The 27454-nt window shown below is 35.5% G+C and overlaps 1 protein-coding gene across 6 annotated transcripts in view; it reads right to left on the reverse strand.

Moving 5' to 3' along the window:
* Nucleotides 1–23202, reverse strand: part of LOC143238207 (poly(rC)-binding protein 3-like) — a 50368-nt gene extending 27166 nt beyond the window's left edge. For 4 of the 6 annotated variants that reach the window (XM_076478227.1, XM_076478228.1, XM_076478225.1 and 1 more), the window contains exons 1-3: nt 22959–23202; nt 16699–16830; nt 5811–5919 (exon numbers count right to left, since the gene is read on the reverse strand). In XM_076478227.1, coding sequence (XP_076334342.1) covers nt 5811–5891 — 81 coding nt within the window. In that variant the 5' untranslated portion in view covers nt 5892–5919; nt 16699–16830; nt 22959–23202. Of the gene's footprint in view, nt 1–5810; nt 5920–8047; nt 8523–16698; nt 16831–22958 lie in introns of all 6 variants that reach the window. The other 2 variants (XM_076478224.1, XM_076478226.1) reach the window with 2 other exon arrangements.
* Nucleotides 23203–27454: the final 4252 nt, after the last annotated feature.

Below are 27454 nucleotides of genomic sequence, written 5' to 3' on the forward strand. Positions count from 1 at the left end.
GTTCCAATGGTGAAAACGAACTTCAAAGCTTCTTCTGTGCACAACTCAACATTTCACCGTCTTTTCCTTTTTCTTCTAAGTACTAAGATAAAAGAGAACAAGCCCATTTACGTTTTTTCTTTTTCCTTTACACTAAAACCGTTTGTGTTCTTCAAAGAAATCCAGTGCTTCGGTCGGTGCGGTAACTTTTATGTAAGTGTATTGTCAGTTTCATTTTTCTCGATATCTGCTTTCGCGCATGCGCACATACACACATACCAAAAAAACTTAAATCTTGTTAAGCGATTCGTTAGTGATTTTCTTGGTTTTATTTGCACACTCAAAATGGCTGTCGTTATATTGACTGATGATGGTCCCCTCCTTGTCAATTTTTTTCAACCATTTTCTTAATTCTGTAGTTTTTTTTTATTCCAGTGACGTGTTTTGTCAAATTTTAACTTGCCATTTGAATCACTAAGGCTACTAATATATAATTTACCGTTTTTTTTTATATTGGGCATAAAAGTGGATATTTTTTTTATAATAGCCAAAAGTCTCGTTCAGTAATTAAGACAGTAATAACAATTCACGCTCATTCATCATAACACATATCTGATTACCTGTACTTAATAGCTATACCCTTTCAGTGATATTCTACCCTCTTTTAAAATAACGTGATAATAATGTCTAATTATCCAATAATTTAACGTAACATAACTGCTGACGGCTTAGTTGTTAGCGTGGAGAATTATTGACTAGAAAGATCAAGGTTCTAACAGAAATATGTCGCTGCACGTTCCGCACTTTCAGGTAGATGAGCGTCATAAGTGTAACAGTCAATCCTGCTACTTGATTAAAACTAGTTGCATAAGCGGCAAGTATTTCCGACCGTCTTCCATTGGGTCAACAGTTTTAAATTAATAGTTTCTGACTTTAACTTTTCTCAATTGTCGCAGAAGGAGTCGTTTAGATTGATAATACTATTAACGATAATCTAAATAAATTACGATTTTTACTCTCATTCAGTATGACGTGCTTCTCATTCGATCATTTTATATGGCTTTCTTTTAAACGCTCGTCCATGATTAAAAATTAATTTACCAGTTTTTGTACATGTCGGACTGCTAATCCGAGGTTCCATACTTCGTGCCTCTTGCCGCAGAAAATAAAAATAAAATAAATACACTTCGCTTGAAGCCGTGGGTTTGTTACAACAGCGATGATAAAATTACACTATTTAATGAAATTAGCCCAAGAACTGGTGGTGGATGCTGTTGACTAGCTGCATTAAGTCTATCCTGTCAGCGCTAAATTACAGTAGCTATACCGCTGGTCCTCAAATAACATTAGGGCAGCTACGCAGCTGGTCCTCGAATAACGTTGCACGAAATTCAAGATAACAACACGGAAAAGCCTTTACTTTTTCTCTAAAATTATTTTGTTTCTGGGAAATAGTTAGTTAGTTAGTTATTACCGTTAGATTCCACCAAGGAACATAGGGCCGCAATCGCTTGCGGATTCTTCAACAGGTATTTAAGTGAGTAGGTTGTTAACTCGCTGCACCGAGCCGTCCCTAATTTAGTAGTGTAAGACTAGAGGGAAGGCAGCTAGTCATCACCACCCACCGCCAACTCTTGGGCTACTCTTTTACCAACGAATAGTGGGATTGATCGTCACATTATAACGCCCCCATGGCTGGGAGGGCGAGCATGTTTAGCGCGACGTGGGCGCGAACCCGCGACCCTCGGATTACGAGTTGCACGCCTTACGCGCTTGGCCATGCCAGGCCCATGCTGGGAAATACTTTCATTATTTTTGTGTCCAACTTGTGATATCTATTCATCCGTCTACTCACACGAGTTCCTATATCACAGTTTTGTGTAGGTTCGTTAATTTCTTATTGTATATATACATAAACCGTAACCATATCGATAAGATAGTTACATATACATGCTCGAAGTGTAATGACGTATAATTCGATAGAATAATTATTTACGTAATTCCCTCAGTTATTTAGTGTTAATCCTAGCTGCTCTTTGCTTTAGGGCAAATTTTCATTAGTCTATTTGCTGTGTTCACCACGAAGAATCGAAACCTGGGCTTTATCGTGCAAGTCCATACATTTACCGCTGTTTCACTGAGGTCCATTGATTTTAAAATGACATTTAATTTGAACTTAAGTGCTTAATATATACCAAGTGTTACATGCGTAAATTATTGGTACTGACTGGTATTTACCGGTTGGTACCTAGTCAGTTTTGGTACACGAATGACACACATCAGTATGTGTGGTTTATAACTGGCAAATACTAGTGTATAATTGGTCCAAGTTGATATACTTACTTCAAAGTGTTCACAAATGCATGTCATGCATACTCACTTCCCCCTAGTGGCAAAGCGGCATAGCTACGGACTTATAATACTAAAAACTGGTTAGTCTGTTGTGTAGCTTACCTTCAAATAAAACAAAAGTATATTATATTCGCTAATTTGCTATAGCTGTTAACTGTAAAGATGTGTTTGGTATAAATTGATGTAATTAACTAGTTAACGTTGGTAGACATGTGGTAATTGTTGGGATATGACTAGTGACTATTGGTATGTAATACTTTGTACATATGTATGTTAACAGCTATTAAAAGCATCATACTACCTAGAACCACTAAGAGATGTCAATACGTAGTTCTAAGGCATTCTATTTCATCATGGCTATGCTGGTATGCATGTTCAAAGTCGTTTTAATGTTACTTATTGATCCCTCTGTGAAAAGACACTCAGAGTATATAACATATATAGTTTGTGTATAGACTACACAACCACGTGGTATTTGGTATAAAATATTATAATTTTATGTAAAAAAGTAATTCATGTCAAAGTTAACACAAATATTCTGCTGTATAGAGACGATACCAGTTGCACTAATTAAGATTTTAAATACAAGTTGATCTGAGCTTACAGTTAGATAGTATTCTTAAAACTACAACTTCATACTCTCTTGCGTTGTAAGTTAAATATTTCATATATATATAATTAACAACACAACCGAATTAAAAAAATATACGTCAAATGTGTCGTTTACTGTGCAGGCTAGAATGAAAATAAAAACACTCAAAACGTAGAAGTAAGTCTGAAGAACTATTGTTAGAGAAAGAAAGTTCGTTTTATAAGATGGTTTATGAATTATTTATTTGTTTAGTTTAATATTACTGAATTATTTAAGGAGAGCAGTATTTAGTTCTGTTGCATGAAGATCAGAAGGAGAATATGAAAATAATACGTGGCTTCTGTACGAAAATCAAGTTATTTTATTGTATTTTTATTAGTGAATAATATCAAGATAGGAGTCACTTTAAAACTGAGCTTCAGATAAATAGAGGAACTTGAAATACATATTGTTGAGTCTGAAGCGAAAGATTTGGTTTCGTTTTTTTTTAAATTTCGCCCAAAGTTACACGAGGGCTACCTGCGCTAGCCGTCCCTAATTTAGCAGTTAATTATTAGAGGGAAAGCAGCTAGTCAGCACCACCCATCGCCGATTCGTGGGCTTCTCTTTTACAAAAAAATAGTGGTATTGACGGTCACATTATAACGCCCCCACGATTGAAATGGCGAGCAGGTTTGGTGTGAGGGTGATTCGAACCCGCGACTCTCAGATTGCGGAACTTCAATTATCTTTATGCGATCTCTTTTTTTAAAAAAAAGCAACTGGCAGAATTTTTCTTCCAGACTTAAAACTCTTGCCCAGTTTGTTTGTTTGTTTTTGAGTTTCGCGCAAAGATACACGAGGACAAACCTGTGCTTGCCGTCCCTAATTTAGCAGTGTAAGACTAGAGGGAAAGTCATTACCACCCACTGCCAACTCTTGAGCTACTCTTTACCAACGAATAATGAGATTGATCGTCACATTATAACGCCCCTACAGCTTTAAAAAATGAGGCAATGACAACAATATAATTAAAATTGCAGTAATACTTTCATATCACACGTGGTGTCGTCGTCGTAAGCTTCTTTTGTCCTTAATAAACGTGTCTTCAAGTTCTAACCTAAAAAACTGGTAAAAAACAGTGGAACTGTCGAATGTGTCGCGGACGTAGATGAAAGTAAAGGTTTGTATTCTTTATTATATCATGCTCAACGCCTGTACACAAAATTATTGTAGTTTGTTACGAGGACTAAGTCTTTTATATGAATTTGACAGCAATGGTGTGACATACTTTGCCAAATTATTTGTCTTATCTTTACGTGTTGGCGATTTTATGTAATTCATTTATTTCTTGACATTAATTTTAACACCACTCTCAGTCCTTTAAATGTCAACTGTGAATAATTATTTTCTGATAAAAATTGTTCTTTATACATGCTTGCATATAGTTAAATAAATAAATAAAAAAACGAAATTATATAGAATGTTTTTACTTTGTAGCATGACTCTGAAGAGAAAAGTTAGATTTATCTTATTTTAACTAATTTATAGGAGTGGAGATTATGTTGAAAGTATTTAACAATAAGTATGATTTTGTATACTTTTGTAATCATATCGTGATATGAAGGTAAATTAGAGAGAAGTCGACTCTTTTCTCGCGCGTTGGAATATTTATGTTTGACTGATTAACGGTCAAATCAGAGACCTCGATAATTCAGGTATAGTCATTCCTAATGTTGAATGTTATGTATTAACCAGATGTAAAGCAGTCAGAAAGGTTTTATCTGGTTCTATGAACAAGAGTAATTCTCTCTCGCTTGTTTTAAGCGGTATCGCCTGGAACCGTTGGATCCACAATCTCCGATGTTATTAGATGTCGCTATTTAAATTATTGCTATACTAAAAGTTGTTTTTAAAATTATTTCATGAAAAGGGAAGACCAGTAACATTCAATTAGAACAGGCGTTTAATAATGAGGACTATTAACTGTGTTTATTTCAAGTGAAGCACAAAGTTACACAATGGGTCATATGTGCTCTGCCCACCACGGGTATTGAAAACAGGGATGCAGTTTTTCCCCGTGATGTCACTAATGTCAGTATGTATTTCAAGTTAATTTGACATGATATAACTATCTTCATTAATTAATTAACAAGTTGCATTATAGTTTTGACCTATATAATTAGTACACTTTTAATCAGACTTTCAAGCAAAGCTATACCAGGATAGAAAAATCTATGGCTCAGGTTCCAGTGCTGCAAAAAAACCCAACAACAGTATGGTTCTTCCCACCTTGGGTGTGTGTTGTAGAGTAACAGTTAAAGTGACTATTGACAATGGTGGATATTAAATGTCTGTCGATTTTCGAGACTATAAGTTTAACATTATTGACGACCAACACAGGCTTCATACCAGCAAATATATAAAGAATACAAATGAAAAAATTATTCAGTATATACAACTATTAATTGGACATCTTAATTATACTAGCAAGACAAGATTAGCTTCTTTACAACCAATCTTATTAGAAATTCGTTAGACTGCAAGCTATTTCATTACATCTGGTGACCAAGGCTGTCTTTGCGATAGACATCTGGATTTTGGAGCTGGTGAACTAGATTCAAATACATGCGAGACGTCAAAATATTTCCCGCATTTTCAGCTGTCATTCTCAGTTGAAAATCAATCCCTTAGGGTAGATAATAGGGCACTGCTGATTGGCTGCTTCCCGTGTGGCTAATAGTTCAAAATTAAGGATAATGGCAGAAAAGCATAGTAGCTTTACCGTAGATACAAATACAAAGTTAATTACATTTGCCACTGCGGCCTGTTGTGGAATATTATTTCACGGTTACCTAAGTTATTCACAATAATGTATGACATAAATAATTATATCTAGGCTACTCACCTTGCCTTGCATGATCGATCGAATAGTAAGGGTAATAGCAGAAGGATCGTAGGACAAAGTTTCGGATCCTACGGTGGTCATAATTCAAGGTGAGGTCAAAGGTCGCACGCTGTAAAAAAATTAAAAATCGTATGTCAGATAAACTCACGTATGGCCATAGTTGGAGGTGTTTAGGGGGTAAGCACGTAGACAGGATAAAGATACGAGATATAAGTAGATGAAGTGGTGGTCTTATTAGGTACAGAAATCGCTGGGCTCAGATAACGGAAATATAATACAGAATAGGACCAACAGGAACGAGTCTACACATCTACCAGGTGACAACAAGTACGTCCGACATCTAGACACATTGCCAAGCTATGTTGTTAAGACACTTATTGTAACATAACGCGTCATATTCATATATATGTATATACAGTGACGCAAACGGGGTGTAAGATCACATAAAAATACTGTCTTAGGTAAAGTGTATATAAAGATGGATCGTGTGTGTGTGTGTGTGTGTGTGTACGTATATAGGGCTACAGCTATGAGCTGTGAAGATGAAAAACAGCATATCGAACGTGTCGTATGTATAGGCGCTAATAAATATCAAATGGTTTATTTTGTTTATTTTTTAAATTTCACGCAAAGCCACACGAGGGCTATCTGCGCTAGCCGTCCCTAATTTAGCAGTGTAAAACTATGGGAAAGGCATCTAGTCACCACTACCCAACGCCAACTCTTGGGCTACTCTTTTACCAAAGAATAGTGGGATTGACCGTGACTTATAACGCCCCCATGGTTGAAAGGACGAGCATGTTTGGTGTGACGGAGATATATAGAATGTTAATGGAGATATTGTGGATATGATTTACAAGTAAATACATAGATTTATGGCCCTAGAATGTTGTATAAATAACATCGGAAAGTTCGTGTAGGTTAATATCACACGTCAATACAATATTTAATCTCCAACTATGAAGAGAAGTTTATGTACCTGAATTCGATCAGAATTTAAGTGTCCAACAAATATTGTTGACAATAGCCTAGTTACACGTGTCTAATAGCTTTTATACTTGTGTTTATTTGTAAACTTATTAAGCACAGTTCAGAACGAATAATGGTTGGTCAACTTATTTGTCTCGAGCTTATCGAAATTTCCGACAGAAACCTGATTTAGAAAGGTGAGCCGAATCACAAGATCATATCATATCATTTTATTCCCTGAGATGACGCTTTCGGTTGATTTCTTCTTTATTCCATGAGCTTCAAAGTGGTTCATCTTGAAATTATTTTCATATATTCAAAACTGATTCGGCCTGTGTAGATGGATAGGGCGCTCGAGTCGTAATCTGAGGGTCGCGGGTTCGAATCCCCGACGCACCAAACAAGATCGTCCTTTCAGTCGTGGGGATGTTATAATGTGACGATCAATCCCACTGTTAGTTGGTAAAAGAGTTGGGGTGGGTGGTGGTGACTACTGCCTTCCCTCTAGTCTTACACTGCTAAATTAGGGACGGCTAGCTCAGATAACCCTCGCGTACCTTTGCACAAAATACAAAACAAACAAAGATTCAAAACATTTTTCTGCATCTTAAATCGGTCAGAATTATAATATTTGAGTTATCTGCGTTGTGTTTTGTACCGTTTTTCGGCGTTATTGTCTGAAAAAAATAACATAATGCATCTACCTTTGGGTATTTGCCTTATCATTGTATAAGGAGACGTCTTACCCTATTACACTATAAATGTTGTACATGGATAGTATGTATTATTTTTTAATTGCTTATGTTGTTAAAGTACAGAAAATGGCCATTATTCTCTTCAAACTTTTGTGACCTGGATAATGAAATTTAGAAACTAACCTATTTTCTATGTAAAAACAAGCAAATTTTTACATTTTCATTCACATCAGGTCTGAATAAAACAACATACAAATCAAAATTACAGGTATTTATACTAAAGTTATATAAAAATGTTTAGAAGTGAGTAGTTTTTCGAGATTTGCGACTGTAATGTAAATCACTTTCAAGTAACAGCCCCCAAATATAGTCTCCCGTCATAATCAGTGATGTCACAAAAGTATATTAGTCTCCCGTCATGTTTTCGTTATGCGCTCCCAGGTCACAAAAGCAAAGTTTGAAGAGAAAAATAGGTCTTTTCCATTTGCTTTAGTCATAAGCAACTGGGATATAACACTTTCTGTCCAGGAACAAGAAAAAGTAAAAATTTTGTTACATAGTGTTATAACTCACATTGAGTGGTTTTGATTTAGTTTGCGAACTCCTCTCAAAGTTTCTGAGCTAGAAGGACCAATCTTGGCAGATGGACTAGGGGTAGCCCTGGGAGAGGAGAAGTTGTCTCTGTGACAAAGAGATGATGAAGTCCAGGAGTAGGTTTTCTGGATCGCTGAACCCGAATCTGGCACCAAAGTTTCTGTTTCTGGCTCCGTTTAGGATCCAAGAAACGTTTGGTTTCAAACTGTATTCATACTCCGACTCAAAGGCTAGCGAGATTACTCGTGCCACACGTGCTCAGATACAAGATGCGCATGTTCTAATGGGGGCTGTTTTCGACTAAGTAACCTCCTAGGCATGGCTATAGAAGTAATAATGAAAAAGCTTCATCGGTGCAACGAATCCTCTTGGAATCACAAGGGGAACTTTTGAAGTCTACAGAGGAACACGGGCGTTTGATACTCTTTGTATTTCAGGTATTGGACCAGTCTGACTATCAAGAAACATAAAAGATTTATGAGTAGACTTTATGGTGTACAAAGGAACCGAGATGAACAGACTAGTTCCAAAGTTTAAAAATGCTTTAGTTTTTTGTTGGTTTTTTTTTTTTTTTGCTAAATAACAGTAGATAAGTATTCTGGGCTACAAAAACAGAGTATAAGGCCTAACACGTCATACAACTAGCACGTGATACAGCTTAACGCGTGATACAACCCAGCGCGTAATACAGTTTCAACACGCTCGTCAATTCCAGATGTGGACGTGTATAAGAGTGACATTTTAACTCGTTATTCAGTTCATTAACCGAACAAAGTCTCTCTGACGGTTGGTTATTCTAGCTGGCTGGCTACCTTCCTTTTGGTCAAAAGTTCAAAAGTAAGGACGGTTATACTTGAACATATGGAGTCTCTTACTTGACGTATCTGGATATAAAATATCATTCAACTGTGAACAGAAATGTACCCCAGGATGGTTAAGGATATTTTAATGCTTGGCGCTTTTATATCTTTGTTCTTTCCATTCTGTTTAAACGAAAACCAAACTTACGTCTTAGGGTTTTAATTTATAGCAGTTATTTCTCTATTGCCACCAGTGGTCAAAGTTTAGATGATGAATTTATTTAGGTGTTTGTTGGCATAATAATTTGAATAAACTAAACAGCTGATAATTTAAATAGTTTAAAAAAGATGAATAACATTACACTCGATTTCACTGAGAGCGGTTTGTTTCGTTTCGAATAAAGTACAAAGCTATGCAATGGGTTATCTGTGCTTTGCCCACCAAGGGTATCGAAACCAAGTTTTTAGCAGTGTGTGTCCGTAAACATATCACTGCGCCTCTGACAGGGGGCGTTTGAGAGAGAGAGAGCTATTTCTAGGTGACTAAATTGGCAAAACTAACATAAATAGAAATAACGGACGGTTAAGTTTGGTTTGGTTTGTTTTGAATTTTGCGTAAAGCTACTCGAAGGCTATCTTTGTTAGTCGTCCCTAATTTAGCAGTAAAATACTAGAGGGAAGGTTGCTAGTCAATATTAAAAATAAAGTTCTGAATTATCAACCTCACATTACGGTCAGTATTAAAAAAAAAGTTCTGAATTATCAACCTCACGTTACAGTCAATATTAAAAAAAAAGTTCTGAATTATCAACCTCACATTACAGTCAATATTAAAAATAAAGTTCTAAATTATCAACCTCACATTACAGTCAATATTAAAAATAAAAGTTCTGAATTATCAGCCTCACATTACAGTCAATATTAAAAATAAAGTTCTGGATTATCAACCTCACATTACAGTCAATGTTAAAAATAATGTTCTGAATTATCAGCCTCACATTACAGTCAATATTAAAAATAAAGTTTTAAATTATCAACCTCACATTACAGTCAATATTAAAAATAAAGTTCTGAATTATTAACCTCAAATTACAATCATTATTAAAAACAAACGTTCTGAATTATTAACCTCACATTACAATCAATATTAAAAATAAAAGTTCTGAATTATCAGCCTCACATTACAGTCAATATTAAAAATAAAAGTTCTGAATTATCAGCCTCACATTACACTCAATATTAAAAATAAAGTTCTGAATTATCAGCCTCACATTACAGTCAATATTAAAAATAAAGTTCTGAATTATTAACCTCACATTACAATCAATATTAAAAATAAAAGTTCTGAATTATCAGCCTCACATTACAGTCAATATTAAAAATAAAGTTCTGAATTATCAACCTCACATTACAGTCAATATTAAAAATAAAGTTCTGAATTATTAACCTCACATTACAATCAATATTAAAAATAAAAGTTCTGAATTATCAGCCTCACATTACAGTCAATATTAAAAATAAAGTTCTGAATTATCAGCCTCACATTACAGTCAATATTAAAAATAAAGTTTTAAATTATCAACCTCACATTACAGTCAATATTAAAAATAAAGTTCTGAATTATCAGCCTCACATTACAGTCAATATGAAAAACAAACGTTCTGAATTATTAACCTCAAATTACAATCATTATTAAAAACAAACGTTCTGAATTATTAACCTCATTTTACAGTCTGTATTAAAAACAAACGTTTTGAATTATTAACCTCACATTACAATCATTATTAAAAACAAACGTTCTGAATTATCAACCTCACATTACAGTCTGTATTAAAAACAAACGTTCTGAATTATTAACCTCACATTATAGTCAATATTAAAAACAAACGTTCTGAATTATTAACCTCACATTACAGTCTCTACACAGAGTTTTTTTTAATCTTTATGTTCTCTTGACTCAGTCTCTTTTCCACGAAACACGTTATATGATAAACAGTGAACCTTCTCTGGACTTTACAGTACAGAAGACAAAAGCATGAAAATTGCTGAGCTGCAAAAAAGTAAGTCAGGAAGTCCAGAAATAACAATATATACCAGTCACACTGGCGGATTGCTTTGCTTACATTTTTGTGCATAAGTGTAATAATAGTTAGTTTGGCAACTTGACAAAATGTCAGCAGAGCTATCGACTTCGGGTTCATCTCCACTTTTATTGTTTACAGATTTTAAAACACACTATTAAACATGGGATCGGGTTAGAGGAAATAGTTTCAGTCAGGAATCTTCTGAAGGCATACATTATGTTTGAGAAATTATAAATGCCCCAACTGTCGGTTCGTTAGTCTGGGTACAAGAATAGAAGCGTTAGGGTAGAAGAAGCCTAGACAGAAAGATGTTAACACATCTCAATTTTAACTACAACAGTATGGAATAAGAAGGTTTCTTTGATAATTATATAAAAGAATCATAATTTGTATATTCACTCATACAATACAACCAGCCACCCGATGTGACAGTGATAAGTCTATGGACGTACACCATTAAAATTCGGGATTCGATTCTGTGCAGTAGGCCCAGCAGATAACCCAGTGTGACTTTGTTCTAAGAAAGTCCCTCTTGTGGCACAGAAGTATGTCTGCGAACTTATACTACTATAAACCAGGTTTTTAGCCATGTCGGCGTTATAATGTGATGTTAATCTCACTATTCGTTTGTAAAAGAGTAATCCAAGAGTTGGCGGTTGGTGTTAATGACTATCTGCCATCCCTCTAGTCTTACACTGCTAAATTATGGACGGACAGCACAAACAGCCCCTGTGTAGCTTTGCGCGAAACTAAAAATGAAATAAAACTTACAGTCTCTATCAAAACCCCAGAGTAGTTATGATAAACTATCAAATAAATATACAAGAAAGTTACACTAGTAATCTTTTTCACGCAGCTGCGTATGAGCTTCTTATGAGTGGCTCTTTCCGTGAGATTTTGTTTGTCAGATTCATACTTTAAAATTACATATAATTTTACGTTAAAGCAGATCTTGTTAAGCCTTCCAGTTTGATGTTAATGAAAAGTTGGAACTTAGCTGTATTTCAGAACCTTTCTGAATAGAGTTTTCAGAGTTTTTCCCAATATATAGCACAGAAAAGGGGCTGCCTCAGAACGTTGCTGCATAAACATAAATTTTAAAGTGTTTGGAAACTTTAGATATTTAGGTTTTAACCCCTTTTATCTGCATTTGCTTGTTATGAGTTAGAAAAACGCAACACCAAACCTAGGAGAAAACGACAGTGAAACCACATTCATTCAGAGCGTGAAGGAGTCGTTGTCGCTGGAATTTGGTCACGATGCGAAGAATTTTTTTCTTGTACATTGAAAAGAAAATTCAAGGAAATGGATATTTTTTCCATTAGCTGACGTACGCAAAAATTTTAAAACATGACTGTGAGACGTGCATTCATAACAAACAGAGGAGGTACGTGGTTTTTGTTGTTGTTTGAGAATTAAACGGAAGGTGTCTCTACATTCGTAAAGTGGAAATGTTTATGTCAGCACGTGGTTGATAGTCACAGATGTTTAATGGATGGATGAGCTGTGCCAAAATTCATGAAGGATTTAGTTGCTCAACGATAACTCTGAAGGCTTATAACTCGTGATATGGACAGTAAATGTGGCCAATTATGTCACTTCGTGTTTTTGATTGGTTGTTGTAGAGTGATGGTTTCTAACTCGTGATATGGACAGTAAATGTGGCCAATTATGTCACTTCGTGTTTTTGATTGGTTGTTGTAGAGTGATGGTTTCTAACTCGTGATATGGACAGTAAATGTGGCCAATTATGTCACTTCGTGTTTTTGATTGGTTGTTGTAGAGTGATGGTTTCTAACTCGTGATATGGACAGTAAATGTGGCCAATTATGTCACTTCGTGTTTTGATTGGTTGTTGTAGAGTGATGGTTTCTAACTCGTGATATGGACAGTAAATGTGGCCAATTATGTCACTTCGTGTTTTTTGATTGGTTGTTGTAGAGTGATGGTTTCTAACTCGTGATATGGACAGTAAATGTGGCCAATTATGTCACTTCGTGTTTTGATTGGTTGTTGTAGAGTGATGGTTTCTAACTCGTGATATGGACAGTAAATGTGGCCAATTATGTCACTTCGTGTTTTTGATTGGTTGTTGTAGAGTGATGGTTTCTAACTCGTGATATGGACAGTAAATATGGCCAATTATGTCACTTCGTGTTTTTGATTGGTTGTTGTAGAGTGATGGTTTCTAACTCGTGATATAGACAGCCTATATAAAACACATTATGTCACTTTGTGTTTTTGAATGGTTGTTGTATATTATAGCCACGTTATATGCTGCCTTCACCGTGAGGAATCGAGCCCTGGATCTTAGCATTGTAAATACATAAATTTACCATTGTGTTGCTGAGGAACACAGAACTTTATACTTAATAACAAATAGACGAACGTTAATGGTTTAAACTACATTGAATAATAATTGTTAGTGGACAAATAATCATAGATGTCGAAATGTTACAGGCTTAAGTTATTTTAAAAAGTGTATTAGCAACAGAAAAGTGATAATTCAACAACACTTGCGGCTTCAATTCTTTAAACTTTCACAGCAGAAGATTTCTATTCGTTATTGAGATATGTTTTAGATTTTATTCATGCTTTATCCTATCTACAGTGAATCTTAAAATATTTGGAAATAAATAGGTGCTTTGCGTGTAGAATGAGAAGGCTAATTGAAACTTTTGGTGTTGATGGTTCTTATCTAAACTATATGTACCCTCATCATCAAGGTGTGAAAATTCTGGACCGATTTCTTATAGATTAGTCCGAGTTGCGCCTGCTTAGTAGGAAGAACTGTCTTTGAAATGTATACGACATCATTTTCTCGAAATGCACCTGCTTAATAGGTTTGGTTTGTTCCGAATTTCTCGCAAAGCTATACGAGGACTGTCTGCCCTAGCGGTCTCTAATTTAGCAGTATAAGGCTAGAGGGAAGGCAGCTAGTCATCACAACCACCCCCAACTTTTCGGCTACTCTTTTACCAATGAATAGTGGGATTGACTGCCTCATTTTAACACTTACATGGCTGAAAGGACGAACATGTTTGGTGTGACGAGGATTAGAATCTGCGACCCTCGGATTACGAATCGAGTGCCTTAACCACCTGACCTTGCCAGACCTACTTTATAGGAAGAACTGTCTTTATGATCCAGGATGTGTTAAGTTTCAAACTGTATTCAAACTCCCACTCAAAGGCTAGCGAGACTTCTCGTGCCACACGTGCTCAGGTACCAGATGCGCATGTTTTAATGGGGGCTGTTTTCGACTAAGTAACCTCCTAGGCATGGCTATAGAAGTAATAATGAAAAAGCTTCTTCGGTGCAACGAATCTTCTTGGAATCACAAGGGGAACTTTTGAACTCCACAGAGGAACACGGGTGTTTGATACTCTTTATATTTCAGGTATTGGACCAGTTTGACTATCAATAAACATAAAAGATTTATGAGTAGACTTTATGGTGTACAAAGGAACCGTGATGAACAGACTAGTTCCAAAGTTTAAAAATGCTTTAGTTTTTTGTTGTTTTTTTTGCTAGATAACAGTAGATAAGTATTTAGGACTACAAAAAAAGAGTATAAGGCCTAACACGTGATACAACTAGCACGTGATACAGCTTCAACACGCTCATCAATTCCAGATCATAACGTGTATACGAGTGACATTTGAACTCGTTATTCGCTTCTTTAACCAAACAAAGTCTCTCTGACGGTTGGTTATTCTAGCTGGCTGGCTACCTTTGTTTTGGTAAAAAGTTCAAAAGTAAGGACGGTTATAGTAAGCAAGTAAACCGTGCAGAGATAAGCTACTTCTAACACGGACAAGCAAGTAAACCATGCAGAGATAAGCTACTTCTAACACAGGTAAGCAAAAAAAAACATGCAGAGATAAGCTACTTCTAACACAGGTAAGCAAATAAACCATGCAGAGATAAGCTACTTCTGGCACAGGTAAGCAAATAAACCATGCAGAGATAAGCTACTTCTAACACAGGTAAGCAAATAAACCATGCAGAGATAAGCTACTTCTGGCACAGGTAAGCAAATAAACCATGCAGAGATAAGCTACTTCTAACACAGGTAAGCAAATAAACCATGCAGAGATAAGCTACTTCTAACACAGGTAAGCAAATAAACCATGCAGAGATAAGCTACTTCTGGCACAGGTAAGCAAATAAACCATGCAGAGATAAGCTACTTCTGGCACAGGTAAGCAAATAAACCATGCAGAGATAAGCTACTTCTAACACAGGTAAGCAAATAAACCATGCAGAGATAAGCTACTTCTGGCACAGGTAAGCAAATAAACCATGCAGAGATAAGCTACTTCTAACACAGGTAAGCAAATAAACCATGCAGAGATAAGCTACTTCTGGCACAGGTAAGCAAATAAACCATGCAGAGATAAGCTACTTCTGGCACAGGTAAGCAAATAAACCATGCAGAGATAAGCTACTTCTAACACAGGTAAGCAAAAGCAACCGTGAAGTTTTAAATTAGATTGAACACATTGAAGTGGAAACATTGAACTTTAAACCAGTTTGAACAGTGTGTTTTTCTTATGGCAAAGTAACATCGGATTATCTGCTGTATCCACTGAGGGGAATGGAACCTCTTATTATGACGTTGTAAACCAATTTAAGTAAAACCTGAAAGTAGGGAAAAGCAGTCCTATTGTCAGATGGACAGTTTTTAAATTCAATCAAAACGAAATCTAGCTTGTAGATATGAAAATCTTAAGAAAGCATTGATATGAAAATACACAACGAAATAACCTCTATTATGCAAAATATACGTTTGTTGTATCGCAAAGAAATGTTATTATAACACCTACTCGTATCTACGAAAAAACAAAAACTGCAAAAAAAATATATATATAGTAAAAAGAATTTACACCGGTACTGAAAACAAAAACAAGTAAAAATATACACACGTTTACGTCTGAGAACTCAGAAATAAGAATACAAGAAAGTATCCAATAAAGTTTCAGAAAGAGAAAAAATAAGTTTTGTAATTATATTTGTAAGGACACAAAATAGGAGGAGAAATAAAGCAGACAAGGAAAAAAATACATTTGAGGATTTTACAAATGAGGGTTTCAACGTTCTCCAATTGGATTTAAAGAAAAGCAGTAGAAAGAAACTAATTAACCCAGCTTCAGTTGGGAAGCGCAGTCGTTCCAATCGATTACACAATAGTGAAGAAATTGAAAATATAACAATGCTTGTAGCTAGATTACCTAATCACATGCATCGGCACGTTCTACTCTAGTGTCGTATGTAGTTTTAGGACACGTAGTTTGTGAATCTAGCAATCAGCATGCACTGAGATTATATATATACGTATATATTTTTGCTGTTATGGAAACTAAAGTTTGAATACAGTAAACTTTTTATTTCGATATAAAATCCACTTTTATCTTTTTAGAAACGTCCGTGTAAGTTACTCGCTCATAAATTTAACTATTAGCCATTTTTAAATACAAAAAGGTATATACGATCACGTGTAAGAAATATGGAGTCAGAAATCTGCTAAAAGTGAACTCATAAAAGCGGACGGTTTTATATTTTGTTGAATACCAGGATTGGCACCAATAACAACACAAAACAAGAGATGAAATTATTAATATTTATAATAATTAACAACATGTACAGTAATTTAAGTGTAATTATTAATCACCTACTAATATATTTTTACTTATTTAGTATTATTTATTACTAGTCTGGTTTATCCCACGTTTCAGTTCCTAACCTGGTGTCGTCTTTATGAAAGTCCTCTGGAAGACTATTTTTGTGCTGGTTGTTGTCGGGATTTGGTCTTGAGTCTTCGTGATAGACGAAACGGGTGTTGCTATCTGCTCGTATGGAGTTTCCTTGTGGAAATCTAATTTAAAACCGATAAACTAGTTAGTAATTAGTGTGTAATAATTACGTAAATAAGTAATTATAACATATTGTGTTGTTTGGAATTAAGCACAAAGTTACATAATGGGCTATCTGTGCTCTGCCCACCACGACTATCGAAACCCGGTTTTTAGCGGTGTGTGTCCCCAAACACAGCGTTGTGCCTGTGGTGGGCGATTGTTAATTAATAGAATTAGATTACGGATACTCATAGTTGATTGCCAACATTGAACCATAGGTACTTGCATAAAGTACCAAAACACAAACAGTTTTTGGGCCCGGCATGGCCAAGTGTGTTAAGGCGTTCGACTCGTAATCCGAGGGTCGCGGGTTTGAATCCCGATCGCACCAAACATGCTCGCCCTCCCAGCCGTGGGAGGACTGTAATGTTACGGGAAATCCCACTATTCGTTGGTAAAAAGAGTAGCCCAAGAGTTGGCGGTGGGTGGTGATGACTAGCTGCCTTCCCTCTAGTCTTACACTGCTAAATTAGGGACGGCTAGCGCGAATTTCAAAAACAAACAGTTTCTAATTATATCAGTACTGAAACAATGTTTCAAACGAAATGAAGTAAATGTGTAGACAGACACATGGACGACTGCATATATATTGTATGATTCGTATGTCTTCTTAAACTACACTCGCTAGTGGTAGATAGTTTAGTTGGTGTGCGAGTTCATTTGGCCAATAACCATGAAGGTTTTATCATAATCTGTACATAAAACAGCAACTTGTTTGTCGCAGTTCTTCATCATTAGTTTCTCAAAATATCGTTCACATTATGAATTTTTCATTCCAGGTTCTGCCAACTCTTTGTCCTTTAAATGGCCATGAGTATGTTCAAATTGCAGGCGGCTGTTCTGTTGTAGAGGGAAGTTTTTATCCTTCAAAAGACCTTGAGTATACCCAGATCGCAGGCGACTGTTCTGTTGCAGGGGGATGTTTTTATCCTTCAAAAGACCTTGAGTATACCCAGATCGCAGGCGACTGTTCTGTTGCAGGGGGATGTTTTTATCCTTCAAAAGACCTTGAGTGTACTCAGATCGCATGCGACTGTTCTGTTGCAGGGGGATGTTTTTATCCTTCAAAAGACCTTGAGTATACTCAGATCGCAGGCGACTGTTCTGTTGCAGGGGATGTTTTATCCTTCAAAGACCTTGAGTGTACTCAGATCGCATGCGACTGTTCTGTTGCAGGGGATGTTTTATCCTTCAAAGACCTTGAGTGTACTCAGATCGCATGCGACTGTTCTGTTGCAGGGGGATGTTTTTATCCTTCAAAGACCTTGAGTGTACCCAGATCGCATGCGACTGTTCTGTTGCAGAGGGATGTTTTTATCCTTCAAAGACCTTGAGTGTACTCAGATCGCATGCGACTGTTCTGTTGCAGGGGGATGTTTTTATCCTTCAAAAGATCTTGAGTGTACCCAGATCGCAGGCGACTGTTCTGTTGCACTGATCCCACTTGAGTTTGAATATCTCGTTACTATTGAATAAGTTACACTACACGAGCGCTGATTGATCATGTACATGAGATATCCAAGAGTCCTCATCATTCAAGGTTTAGGTGTTGTCATATGATTCGATGTAGCGCTGTGTCGAATTAATAAATGTCTCATTTACTTTAACGGAACGGCAATTAACATGGACTGAGCGTAGCCTATTGGTCAGTGTGTTCGAACTGTGAATGTGTTTATGCACAAACGAGCTGCAAACGTAAGAGCCGCTGGTTCGCAATAAAAGTGACAGCCATATCCTACTTTTCGATCAGATATTTAGTAGACCAACAGTTGGAGATAAATATTGAAGGGTTATATCTCCACATAGGCTCACAATTAAAGACAATTACGCACAAGTGTAGCTTTTTGCGAGATTTCAAACAGTAATAAATAACAAATAACTTCAATAAATATCAAACATTTAATCATTCTTATTAATTTATTACTCTCTATAAACATATATTTGGCAGCAAAAATAATCAATTTAAAATTGATTTAAAAGTACGTATAAAAATATTTAAAAATTAAAATGATAAGATGGTCACAGGAATCATGACTAACCAAAAATATAACGAAACAACTTCTTTCAAAATAACCTGAAAAACACTTTCACAACAATTGTAACTGCTAAAGCATGTTTTCACAACCTTTGTATTCTTGCACCTTGTTGGACATTCAGCCAATCAATCAGGTGTTCTCTCCGATTCTGCGGATCGACAACTAGAGTTTTTGTAGTTGTTCCCTACCCAGAATGGCAAGTTGGTTAGAACGCTCAATTCGTAATCTGAGGGTCACATGTTCGGTGGTAATGGGGATTCGAACCTGTGACCCTCAGATTACGAATCCCGCTATTCGTTGGTAAAAGAGTAGCCCAACATTTGGCTGTGGGTAGTGACGTCCAGCTGCCTTTTCTTTACTCTTGCACCGCTAAATTAAGGACGGCTAGCGCAGATAGCCCTCGGGTAGCTTTGCGCGAAATTGAACGCAAACAAACCGTTGTTCCCTTATTCCTCACCACATGTACCAATTTTCATAATTCAAGTCTCTCATCCTCAATACATTTTCTAGTGTCATTGAGTACGTGAATCTCTTCCTTCGAGTTTACCCATCAAAACTTTTGGCAACCTTCCCTCAAGTCTAATTATATGTTCCTAGCAGCAAGTTTTCGGTTTCCTATATATATCTGCCAGCTGTATTTTTGTCTTTGCACGTTCCGATATTTCCTCGTTGGGTTTTCTTTCTATGTAGCTAATGGTCATCATTCGTCTATAGCACCACATTACAAATTCTTCAAATTGTAGTTTTGTTTCAGCTCCAGGCCATAAAAGTTTAATAGTCTTAGCGTCACTATTCGTTAAACAGAGGAGGCTCCAAATAACCAAAGTATGTCAAGAATGTTCGGGAGGAACCTGATGGTGTTTCTTGTTTTTTTAGTTGATGAAGGTACAAAACTATTGTGTTATTATCTATGTCCAATGAATTGAATTTGCTTCATTTTGGGTCAGTTTATTCTTAGAAATTGTTCAGGATACATCATTTATACACCTCTTTGTATAAGTTAGGATATTTCAGATTAGGAAACGGTCACGTTATATCGTCATTAAACTTTCATGTAGGCCAGCTAGAACATGAAATATGAATTTACCTGTCCATTTTTAACACTATGGATTAGCCGTTTATAAATTATGACAAGGAATTTTCGTTAGTTCATGCATTCATGACGTCATTTCCTCCCAGAATGACCTTGTTTTCAGTGAAAGAATCTCAAACCTTTTAAGTTTATGTCTACATATAACTATTTCATAATAATTTGTGTACAATTTATAGTGAGACACGTATATTTATTTCTAAAACTTACTGGCACCGGGAAAAATAAATTTTATTCCTCTCAAAACGCTGAAAACGCACGAATGAACAAGAATCTAAAGCATAGGATAAGTTGGAGTAAATGCTTCCAACCTCCAATACACGTCGGTCAAATCGACCCACCGAAATCTGTACAAATTTCACGTAAGAAGAAAAAAACGGTTTTCATGGAAAGAAACAGTAAAATGAGAATCGACAGTCATACCAATAAAAATAACTACCTCATAGAGTTTTTATATTAAGATGATAAGTCAGTTTTTTATTATGAGATGAAAACTCCATAAATGATTAAATATGAGATTGTGATCAGCTTTCCCGTGGAAATGTTTTCAAGGAATTAAGACAATAACATTTGAATTCACACTAGCCATAATATTGAATCCGTACTTGTACATTGCCTGATGATAATCCACTTCTACTGGCTGAAACGATGCAATATTAATTAATTAAAACAATTTTACCGTACGGTTAACCATGACATCAAATTTAAGACATTACCTATAATCCGTTAGTTCTTTGTATAAATTGTCAATATTTTAATACACGGTATGGATGCTTTAAACATTGAACCATCAACAGTTTTGTTTTGGTAACTATTTATCCAGTTTTAATAAATGTTATTTAAACTAAGCTTGCTCAAGTTTTCTTTTTCGTACTTATCTGCCTTCTACTGTTGTTTTCCCACCCTCTGGTTAACATACTGAGCACCAGATCGAGAGGTCCAGAGTTTTAAATTTGGTTGCGCTCAACACACTCTTCATTTCCAGAAGCAGCTGAATTATAAAAGTGAAAGTCAAACGTTCTTCTCGGTTTCAATAGCCTCGCAACTCCATCTTGTGGTGGGTGTTGCAGACTAATTATCTTCCCTTTGGTTAGTATTCCAATATCAATGATGACAACACCTGAACCTAAGAGGATTATGACCTGTTAGATTAGTGCTCAAATCTCTTAACAGTAGAATTATGGCCACGTTTTATAACATTCATGGTCTACACACCAGCACATATGTCCAGAATAATAACGTTTACTGAATGTTTATTCAGTAGTAAGTTTCTCATGTTCATAAAATATTTCAGTATCTAATATAAATATATTGGACAAGCTTTCATCTTCTCTCTTGGGGTAAACCTAGCGTGGCTTAGTAATTAGTGTGCCGGACGGTAAATTTGAAAGTCCACAGCTGTGTTCCGTTGCAGTGAAATCGTACTCAGTAATTTGGGGCTATGAGTGCGTTATAGGAGTGATGGTCAAACCCTATAATTCGATCGGAGTATCCCAAGAACTGACGAGAGGTAATGCTGAGTTGCTACCTTTAATCTGGGGTCTAGACTATCAATTCAAAACTGGGATGTGCAGACAGCTCTTAATGCAACTATGCATGAATATTCGGAACGAAAATCTGAAGCCATCTTTAGGCTATCTGATAAATAATAACAGTAAAGTTTTAAAAGAAGTGTAACAAATGCAAATGAACGACTCAATTACAAAAATCAAAACAGAACAGAATATATCATTAAAACAGTCGGAGAACACAATGCCATTTACTGGATCATAACAGCTGAGAAACATTTATAAAAACTTCTCCAAACAAGTTTGTAAATTTATGGAGACTTTCAACAGATAAGTTGGTAGCTGTTCTACAAATATTATTATTATATTTTGCCCTTAATTTGCCCCCAATGATATAGAGGTATTTGTCTGTGGAGTTGTACTGTTAGAAAGCGATTTTTGATACTCGTGATGGGCACAGCACAGATAGCCCTTTCTGTAACTTTGTGCAAAATAAAAAAATCCATTTATTCTCGTTTTGAATTTAAAACAGGTAATTTGTCAAAGCTGTGTTAAAACATAGAAATGACCCCCAATGACGTTATGGACTTTAAAATCAAAAACTATATTTATGTACAATTCAGTTTATTTTTGTTTCTTCTGGTTTCACAAGAAAGCTGGCAAATAATAGCAAATAACCGGAATTATGAAATCCCTAAAACTAGAAATTATCACTTAAAGCGGTTAACTCAATGTTAGATGATTAGGTGTTAGTGGAAATTTGGGGCGGGATAAGGTTTGGTTTGTTTTGAATTTCACGCAAAGCTACACGAGAGCTACCTGCACTAGCCGTCCCTAATTTAGCAGTGTAAGACTTAGAGGAAAGGCATCTAGTCATCACCACCTATTGCTAACTCTTGGACTACTCTCTTACCAAAGAATAGTAAGATTGACCGTCACATTGTAACGGCCCCACGGCTGAAAGGGCGAGCATGTTTAGTGTGACGGGGATTCTAACCCGCGACCCTCGGATTACTAGTCGAGTGCCTTAACCACTTGGTCATGCCAGGCCTGTGAGATAAGGAAAACAAATATTGTTGCAGAAAAGGTTTAGCGAGTAAAGGGAAAAAAAACACAAAATTTCTTGTCTAGTACCTTTCAGACCCGCTGCCTGCTAGTACAGCGGTGAGTTTACGGAGTTACCACGTTAAAATCAGCGGTTTGATTCCCCTCGGTGGGCTCCGCAGATAGCCTGATGTGGCTTTGCTATAAGAAAAACACACGCACCTTTTCAGACCCTAACAACGTCACTGATGGGAATTATTCTCATTTTTCTTATTTTGAACTTGGGTATACAGATGATTAATTATTATTAATTGAGAATTTTTTAAAACAAACATAGAAAGTGTGGAAAATTTTAAACATTAAATGAAGAGAAAGTACACCTGAATTTCAAATTAACAGTTTAGACTTACCACAATTTACTTTCAGGCATGTGCAAGATCAAATTTTGGAACCCGTACCAATAAAAAAGGCTCTAAGATGAATTACCAACACCCTTTCAGTGCTTCTTTCCTCACGTTGGTTAATAAATCTCTTCTTCACGATTATAGTGAACGTGGGAGACGACACACACGGAGGATTCTTGCTCGTAGGAGAAGTAAACGAGTCTAGCCTAGTTTAGATCTGGAACAGTCTTTATTGTTCCACCAATCGTCTGGTGTTAGACGCCGCAACTAATTTAGTTGCTTAGCAACGCAGCAGGAGAGGTTGATTGAAAGCTTCAATCTTGCATGCATGGGCTTAAGACGAGTTAAAATAGTAGTACTGACGCCTATATTGTTACCTTTGTTTATCTCCTATTCAAAACAAACGTATCCCTCGGAGAAAGACAAATAACTGAGATGCCTTTGAGCAGGATATAACCAGAGTAAATCACACAGACATTTATTTCCCAACTCAACTATGTTTTAAATACTTCACTAGAGGGCGCACGACGTTTAAAGGTTAACAGTCGAAAAGATGCGCCTCATATGTAAGAGCAAGAATACGATATGAGTAATCAGTGATAATTAAGCTAGTTCATTGCCAGTCAGTTTTTGAGCTAAGCCGTGAGCTAATGAGTCTTCAGCAGAGCAATTCAGCTTGTAGCAACAGTTATCACGTCTGTTCTTCTGTTATTTAGTGAATTGTAGTTGTTTTTTGGCCGACTTGTTTTGTGAGGAAATTTTACAAATTAGGCGTACATCTTGCAGTTTATATTGAGCCATTCTATTTGTAGCTAAGCCTACATTTAATGGAAGAGTTTATGCTTAAAATTTTATTTACGAAATTAGATCTACAAATTGATGTGGTTGTAAGAAACGTTTCTGAGAAATACATTATTTTGTTATCATTACGGTGGGATGTACTTGCCATTATTATTACTAAATAATTAAATAATCCGTCAAACGATAGAAATCTGACATTAATTGCGCAAGAGTTGACAATGAGAAATGTTTATTAACTGCCTTCTCTTTAGGTTATGACATTAAAATTAAGGACAACTTTGCGCGAAATTCAACAAAACACAAACTAAAGACTTTAATTTTGATTCGTCATCTGATTTTATTTCTCAAATAGAAAATCTCGGTACAAAAAAAAGAAAGGACGACTAACTCGTTTGTCACCTGCTGACTATGTGGTGGGTTTCACCTTATAAACTAAAGTGAATATTTTGTAATCCGCTGATTACGCTTTACATGGAACGCATTACTCTACCCTACTTAAGTAGGCATTATAATATATATGTTTAACTAAAGGATATAACGTATTGTACTATACCTGTTTAACTATTGAATATAACGTCTTGTATTATACCTATTTAAGTACTGGATATACAAATTACGCTATACTCGTTTAGGTATTGAATATAACGTATTATATTATACCTATTTAAGTACTGGCTAACCCCACAGTGGCACAGTAGCATGTCTGCGGATTTACACACTAAAAACCAGGTTTCAATACCCGTGGTGGGCAGCGCACAGATAGCCCATTGTGTAGCTTTGTGCTTAATTCAAAACAAACAAACAAGTACTAGCTATAAAACATTACACTATATCTGTATAGGTATTGATTATAACGTATTACACTATGGTTATTTAACTGTTAAATATAACATATTATATTATTATACCTAAATTATTCAATACCTAAACAGATATAATGTAATGTTTTATATCCAGTACTTAAATAGATATAATATAATATGTTATATTCAAAACAAACAAACAAGTACTAGCTATAAAACATTACACTATATCTGTATAGGTATTGATTATAACGTATTACACTATGGTTATTTAACTATTGTATATAACATATTATATTATACCTATTTAAATACTGGATATAAACATTCCACTATGCCTATTTAACTATTGAATATAATGGATCACATTATACTTGTTTCAGTATACAATATAACGGATTACACTATATCTACTAAAATATGCAACATAATAAAACTCCTGAACAATCTCAGTTAACATATTTTATTATAGTTGATGGGTTTTCTGTATCATAATTTAATATTTTGGTAATCAGTATTCAACAATGATAGTAAAGTACAACTTAATGTAGATATATGTGAAATAGGTATGTAAGACCCAATAGGTTTAATATTCTTGTAAAACGTTTCGAAGATTCTCAAGTTTACTTTGTTTGTTTTCAATTACATCCTCATGTTTCACGTGAATTTGTCAAGGTAAAATAAAAATAAAGCAACAAAAACAACGTTATTTTACGAGTATTTTATAATGTAGTGAAGCCACACTTTTTGTATGAAAACAAAAGTCCATATCGTTTTTAATAACCCAGTAAAATAACCGATTTTCTTTAAAAGTTAGAATTCTTAAAGTTTTCTTAGAAAAAGATTAGGACCTTAAAAACTTTTAAGTACTTTAAGCAAACAATATATTTTTAGAAGGACACTTAGAATTATGGTCTGTGAATATCTTCGTCGTATTTGGGATAAAAAGTACACATATGTGTATGAACAGACTATAAAAAATACTTGATAATAGAAGATGCAATGACGCATAAACCTGTCACGAAGTTTTAGCAACGAAAACTAGACGATAATACAGCAGAGATTTATCTAGAACATATCGTATGTAACTTTTTTAAAAAGTTATAAATGAACGTTGGCTTAACAAATCATTTTTTAGCAGCAGACACTGCCTATTAACTACCTTCTGTTTAACATCAAGAACAACTACATCCGAACTTTACAGAACTCTGACTTGACGGTGTTTAGTCCACGTGGCTACAAAATGTCGTTTACTTTCAATATTCTAACTTCAAAATTGTAAATAACATAACCCATGTTTTAATATTAATTACTCACGCATACCATATATTAAAACGTGTGGTTTAGGATGGGGTATCGGCTGTCCCTTTACACTATTCCAAGCCATGGCACAGGATACGTCCTATCCAAAATTATCAGTGATAAGCGCAGCATTAAAAGACGTTTTCGTTTGACGTCAACTTCCGGTAACTTACTATCTACTGTCTTGCCAAACTGAGTCCTTTTGTGGCACTGGATACGTAAAACTGAAACCAAACTCGAGCAGTTCGTCAGATGACTTATCAGTTTAAACTCGATTTTTGGGTGGAAAGCACACATGAACTCCACTTTCGAGTCTCATATAAACTGGTTCTATCAGCTCCTTAAAGCACAATTTGAGACATCAGACGGATAGATGAACGACTTTGCTTTAGATAAATAGATGATCGAACTATTCATCAGGTTTTCTGTATATAATTATGACTTCCAGGAACTTGTAAACTAAAAGATTTAGAGTGAGATAATCCATTTAATGTCCACAATTTTAGCAGAGTACCTATATTTGTAGAAATATGATTTTTTTTTAATTTAACACTAAAACAAATCGTATACAAAATATTCATATAATCAGTACACCGAGTTTCGTTTGTGTACTTACATTCAATTCACACGCGCAGCAATCGCGTGGAGAGCGTGTGCATGTGGCTCAGCGGCATGCCTGCGGACTTACAACGCTAAAAACCAGGTTTCGATACACGTGGTAGGCAGATCACAGATAGCCCATTAATTAGCTTTGTGCTTAATTCAAAACAACAATCCTTGCGAAGATTACTGATTCGTAGCATTAAAGCTACCGCTAATATCTTACAGTTGACTTACATCACACACTACGACGACATATATTCAATTTTTCTAACTGAAAGCCTCGAAATTTTACTTTGTTTCTACAGAACGACAAACACAGAAGAAGCTTTTATCACTGTTGGGTTCCATCTCACAGTAATCAACTTATGATTGGTTCCAATTAGAAACCCATTCGCCATTAAACAACTTATGATTGGCTTCAATCATATACCCATTCGCCAGTAATCAACTTCTGATTAGCTCGAACTACACACTCATTTACCAATAATCGACTTCTTATTGGCTCCAATCACATACCCATTCACCAGTAATCAGCTATGATTGGCTCCAACTACATACCCATTCACCAGTAATCAGCTATGATTGGCTCCAACTACATACCCATTTACCAGTAATCAGCTTATGGTTAGCTCAAACTATACACTCATTCACCAATAATCAACTTCTGATTGGCTCCAACCACATACCCATTCACCAGTAATCAACTTCTGATTGGCTCCAACTGATAGCCGCTCACCAGTTACTAACTTTTGACTCTTATTTTGTCTGTTATCGAAATTATTTAAAGGAACTTTTTTCCACACTTATAAATTTTTTAAACTTTATTGCTATCAAATAATTATACAATAATCTAATAATCTTATATAATAATAATTTTCAGGAAAAGCAAAGAAAAGAGCAAATAAAATGGTTGGTCGTACTGTTTGTAAAAATTTACTTTTGCAAACTATATGAAATAAGAAAATGTGTGAGTGTGCTGTGTTCTCCTTCTTC

Source organism: Tachypleus tridentatus, chromosome 13, assembly GCF_004210375.1.
Source record: "Tachypleus tridentatus isolate NWPU-2018 chromosome 13, ASM421037v1, whole genome shotgun sequence".
Classification (NCBI taxonomy): Eukaryota; Metazoa; Arthropoda; class Merostomata; order Xiphosura; family Limulidae; genus Tachypleus; species Tachypleus tridentatus.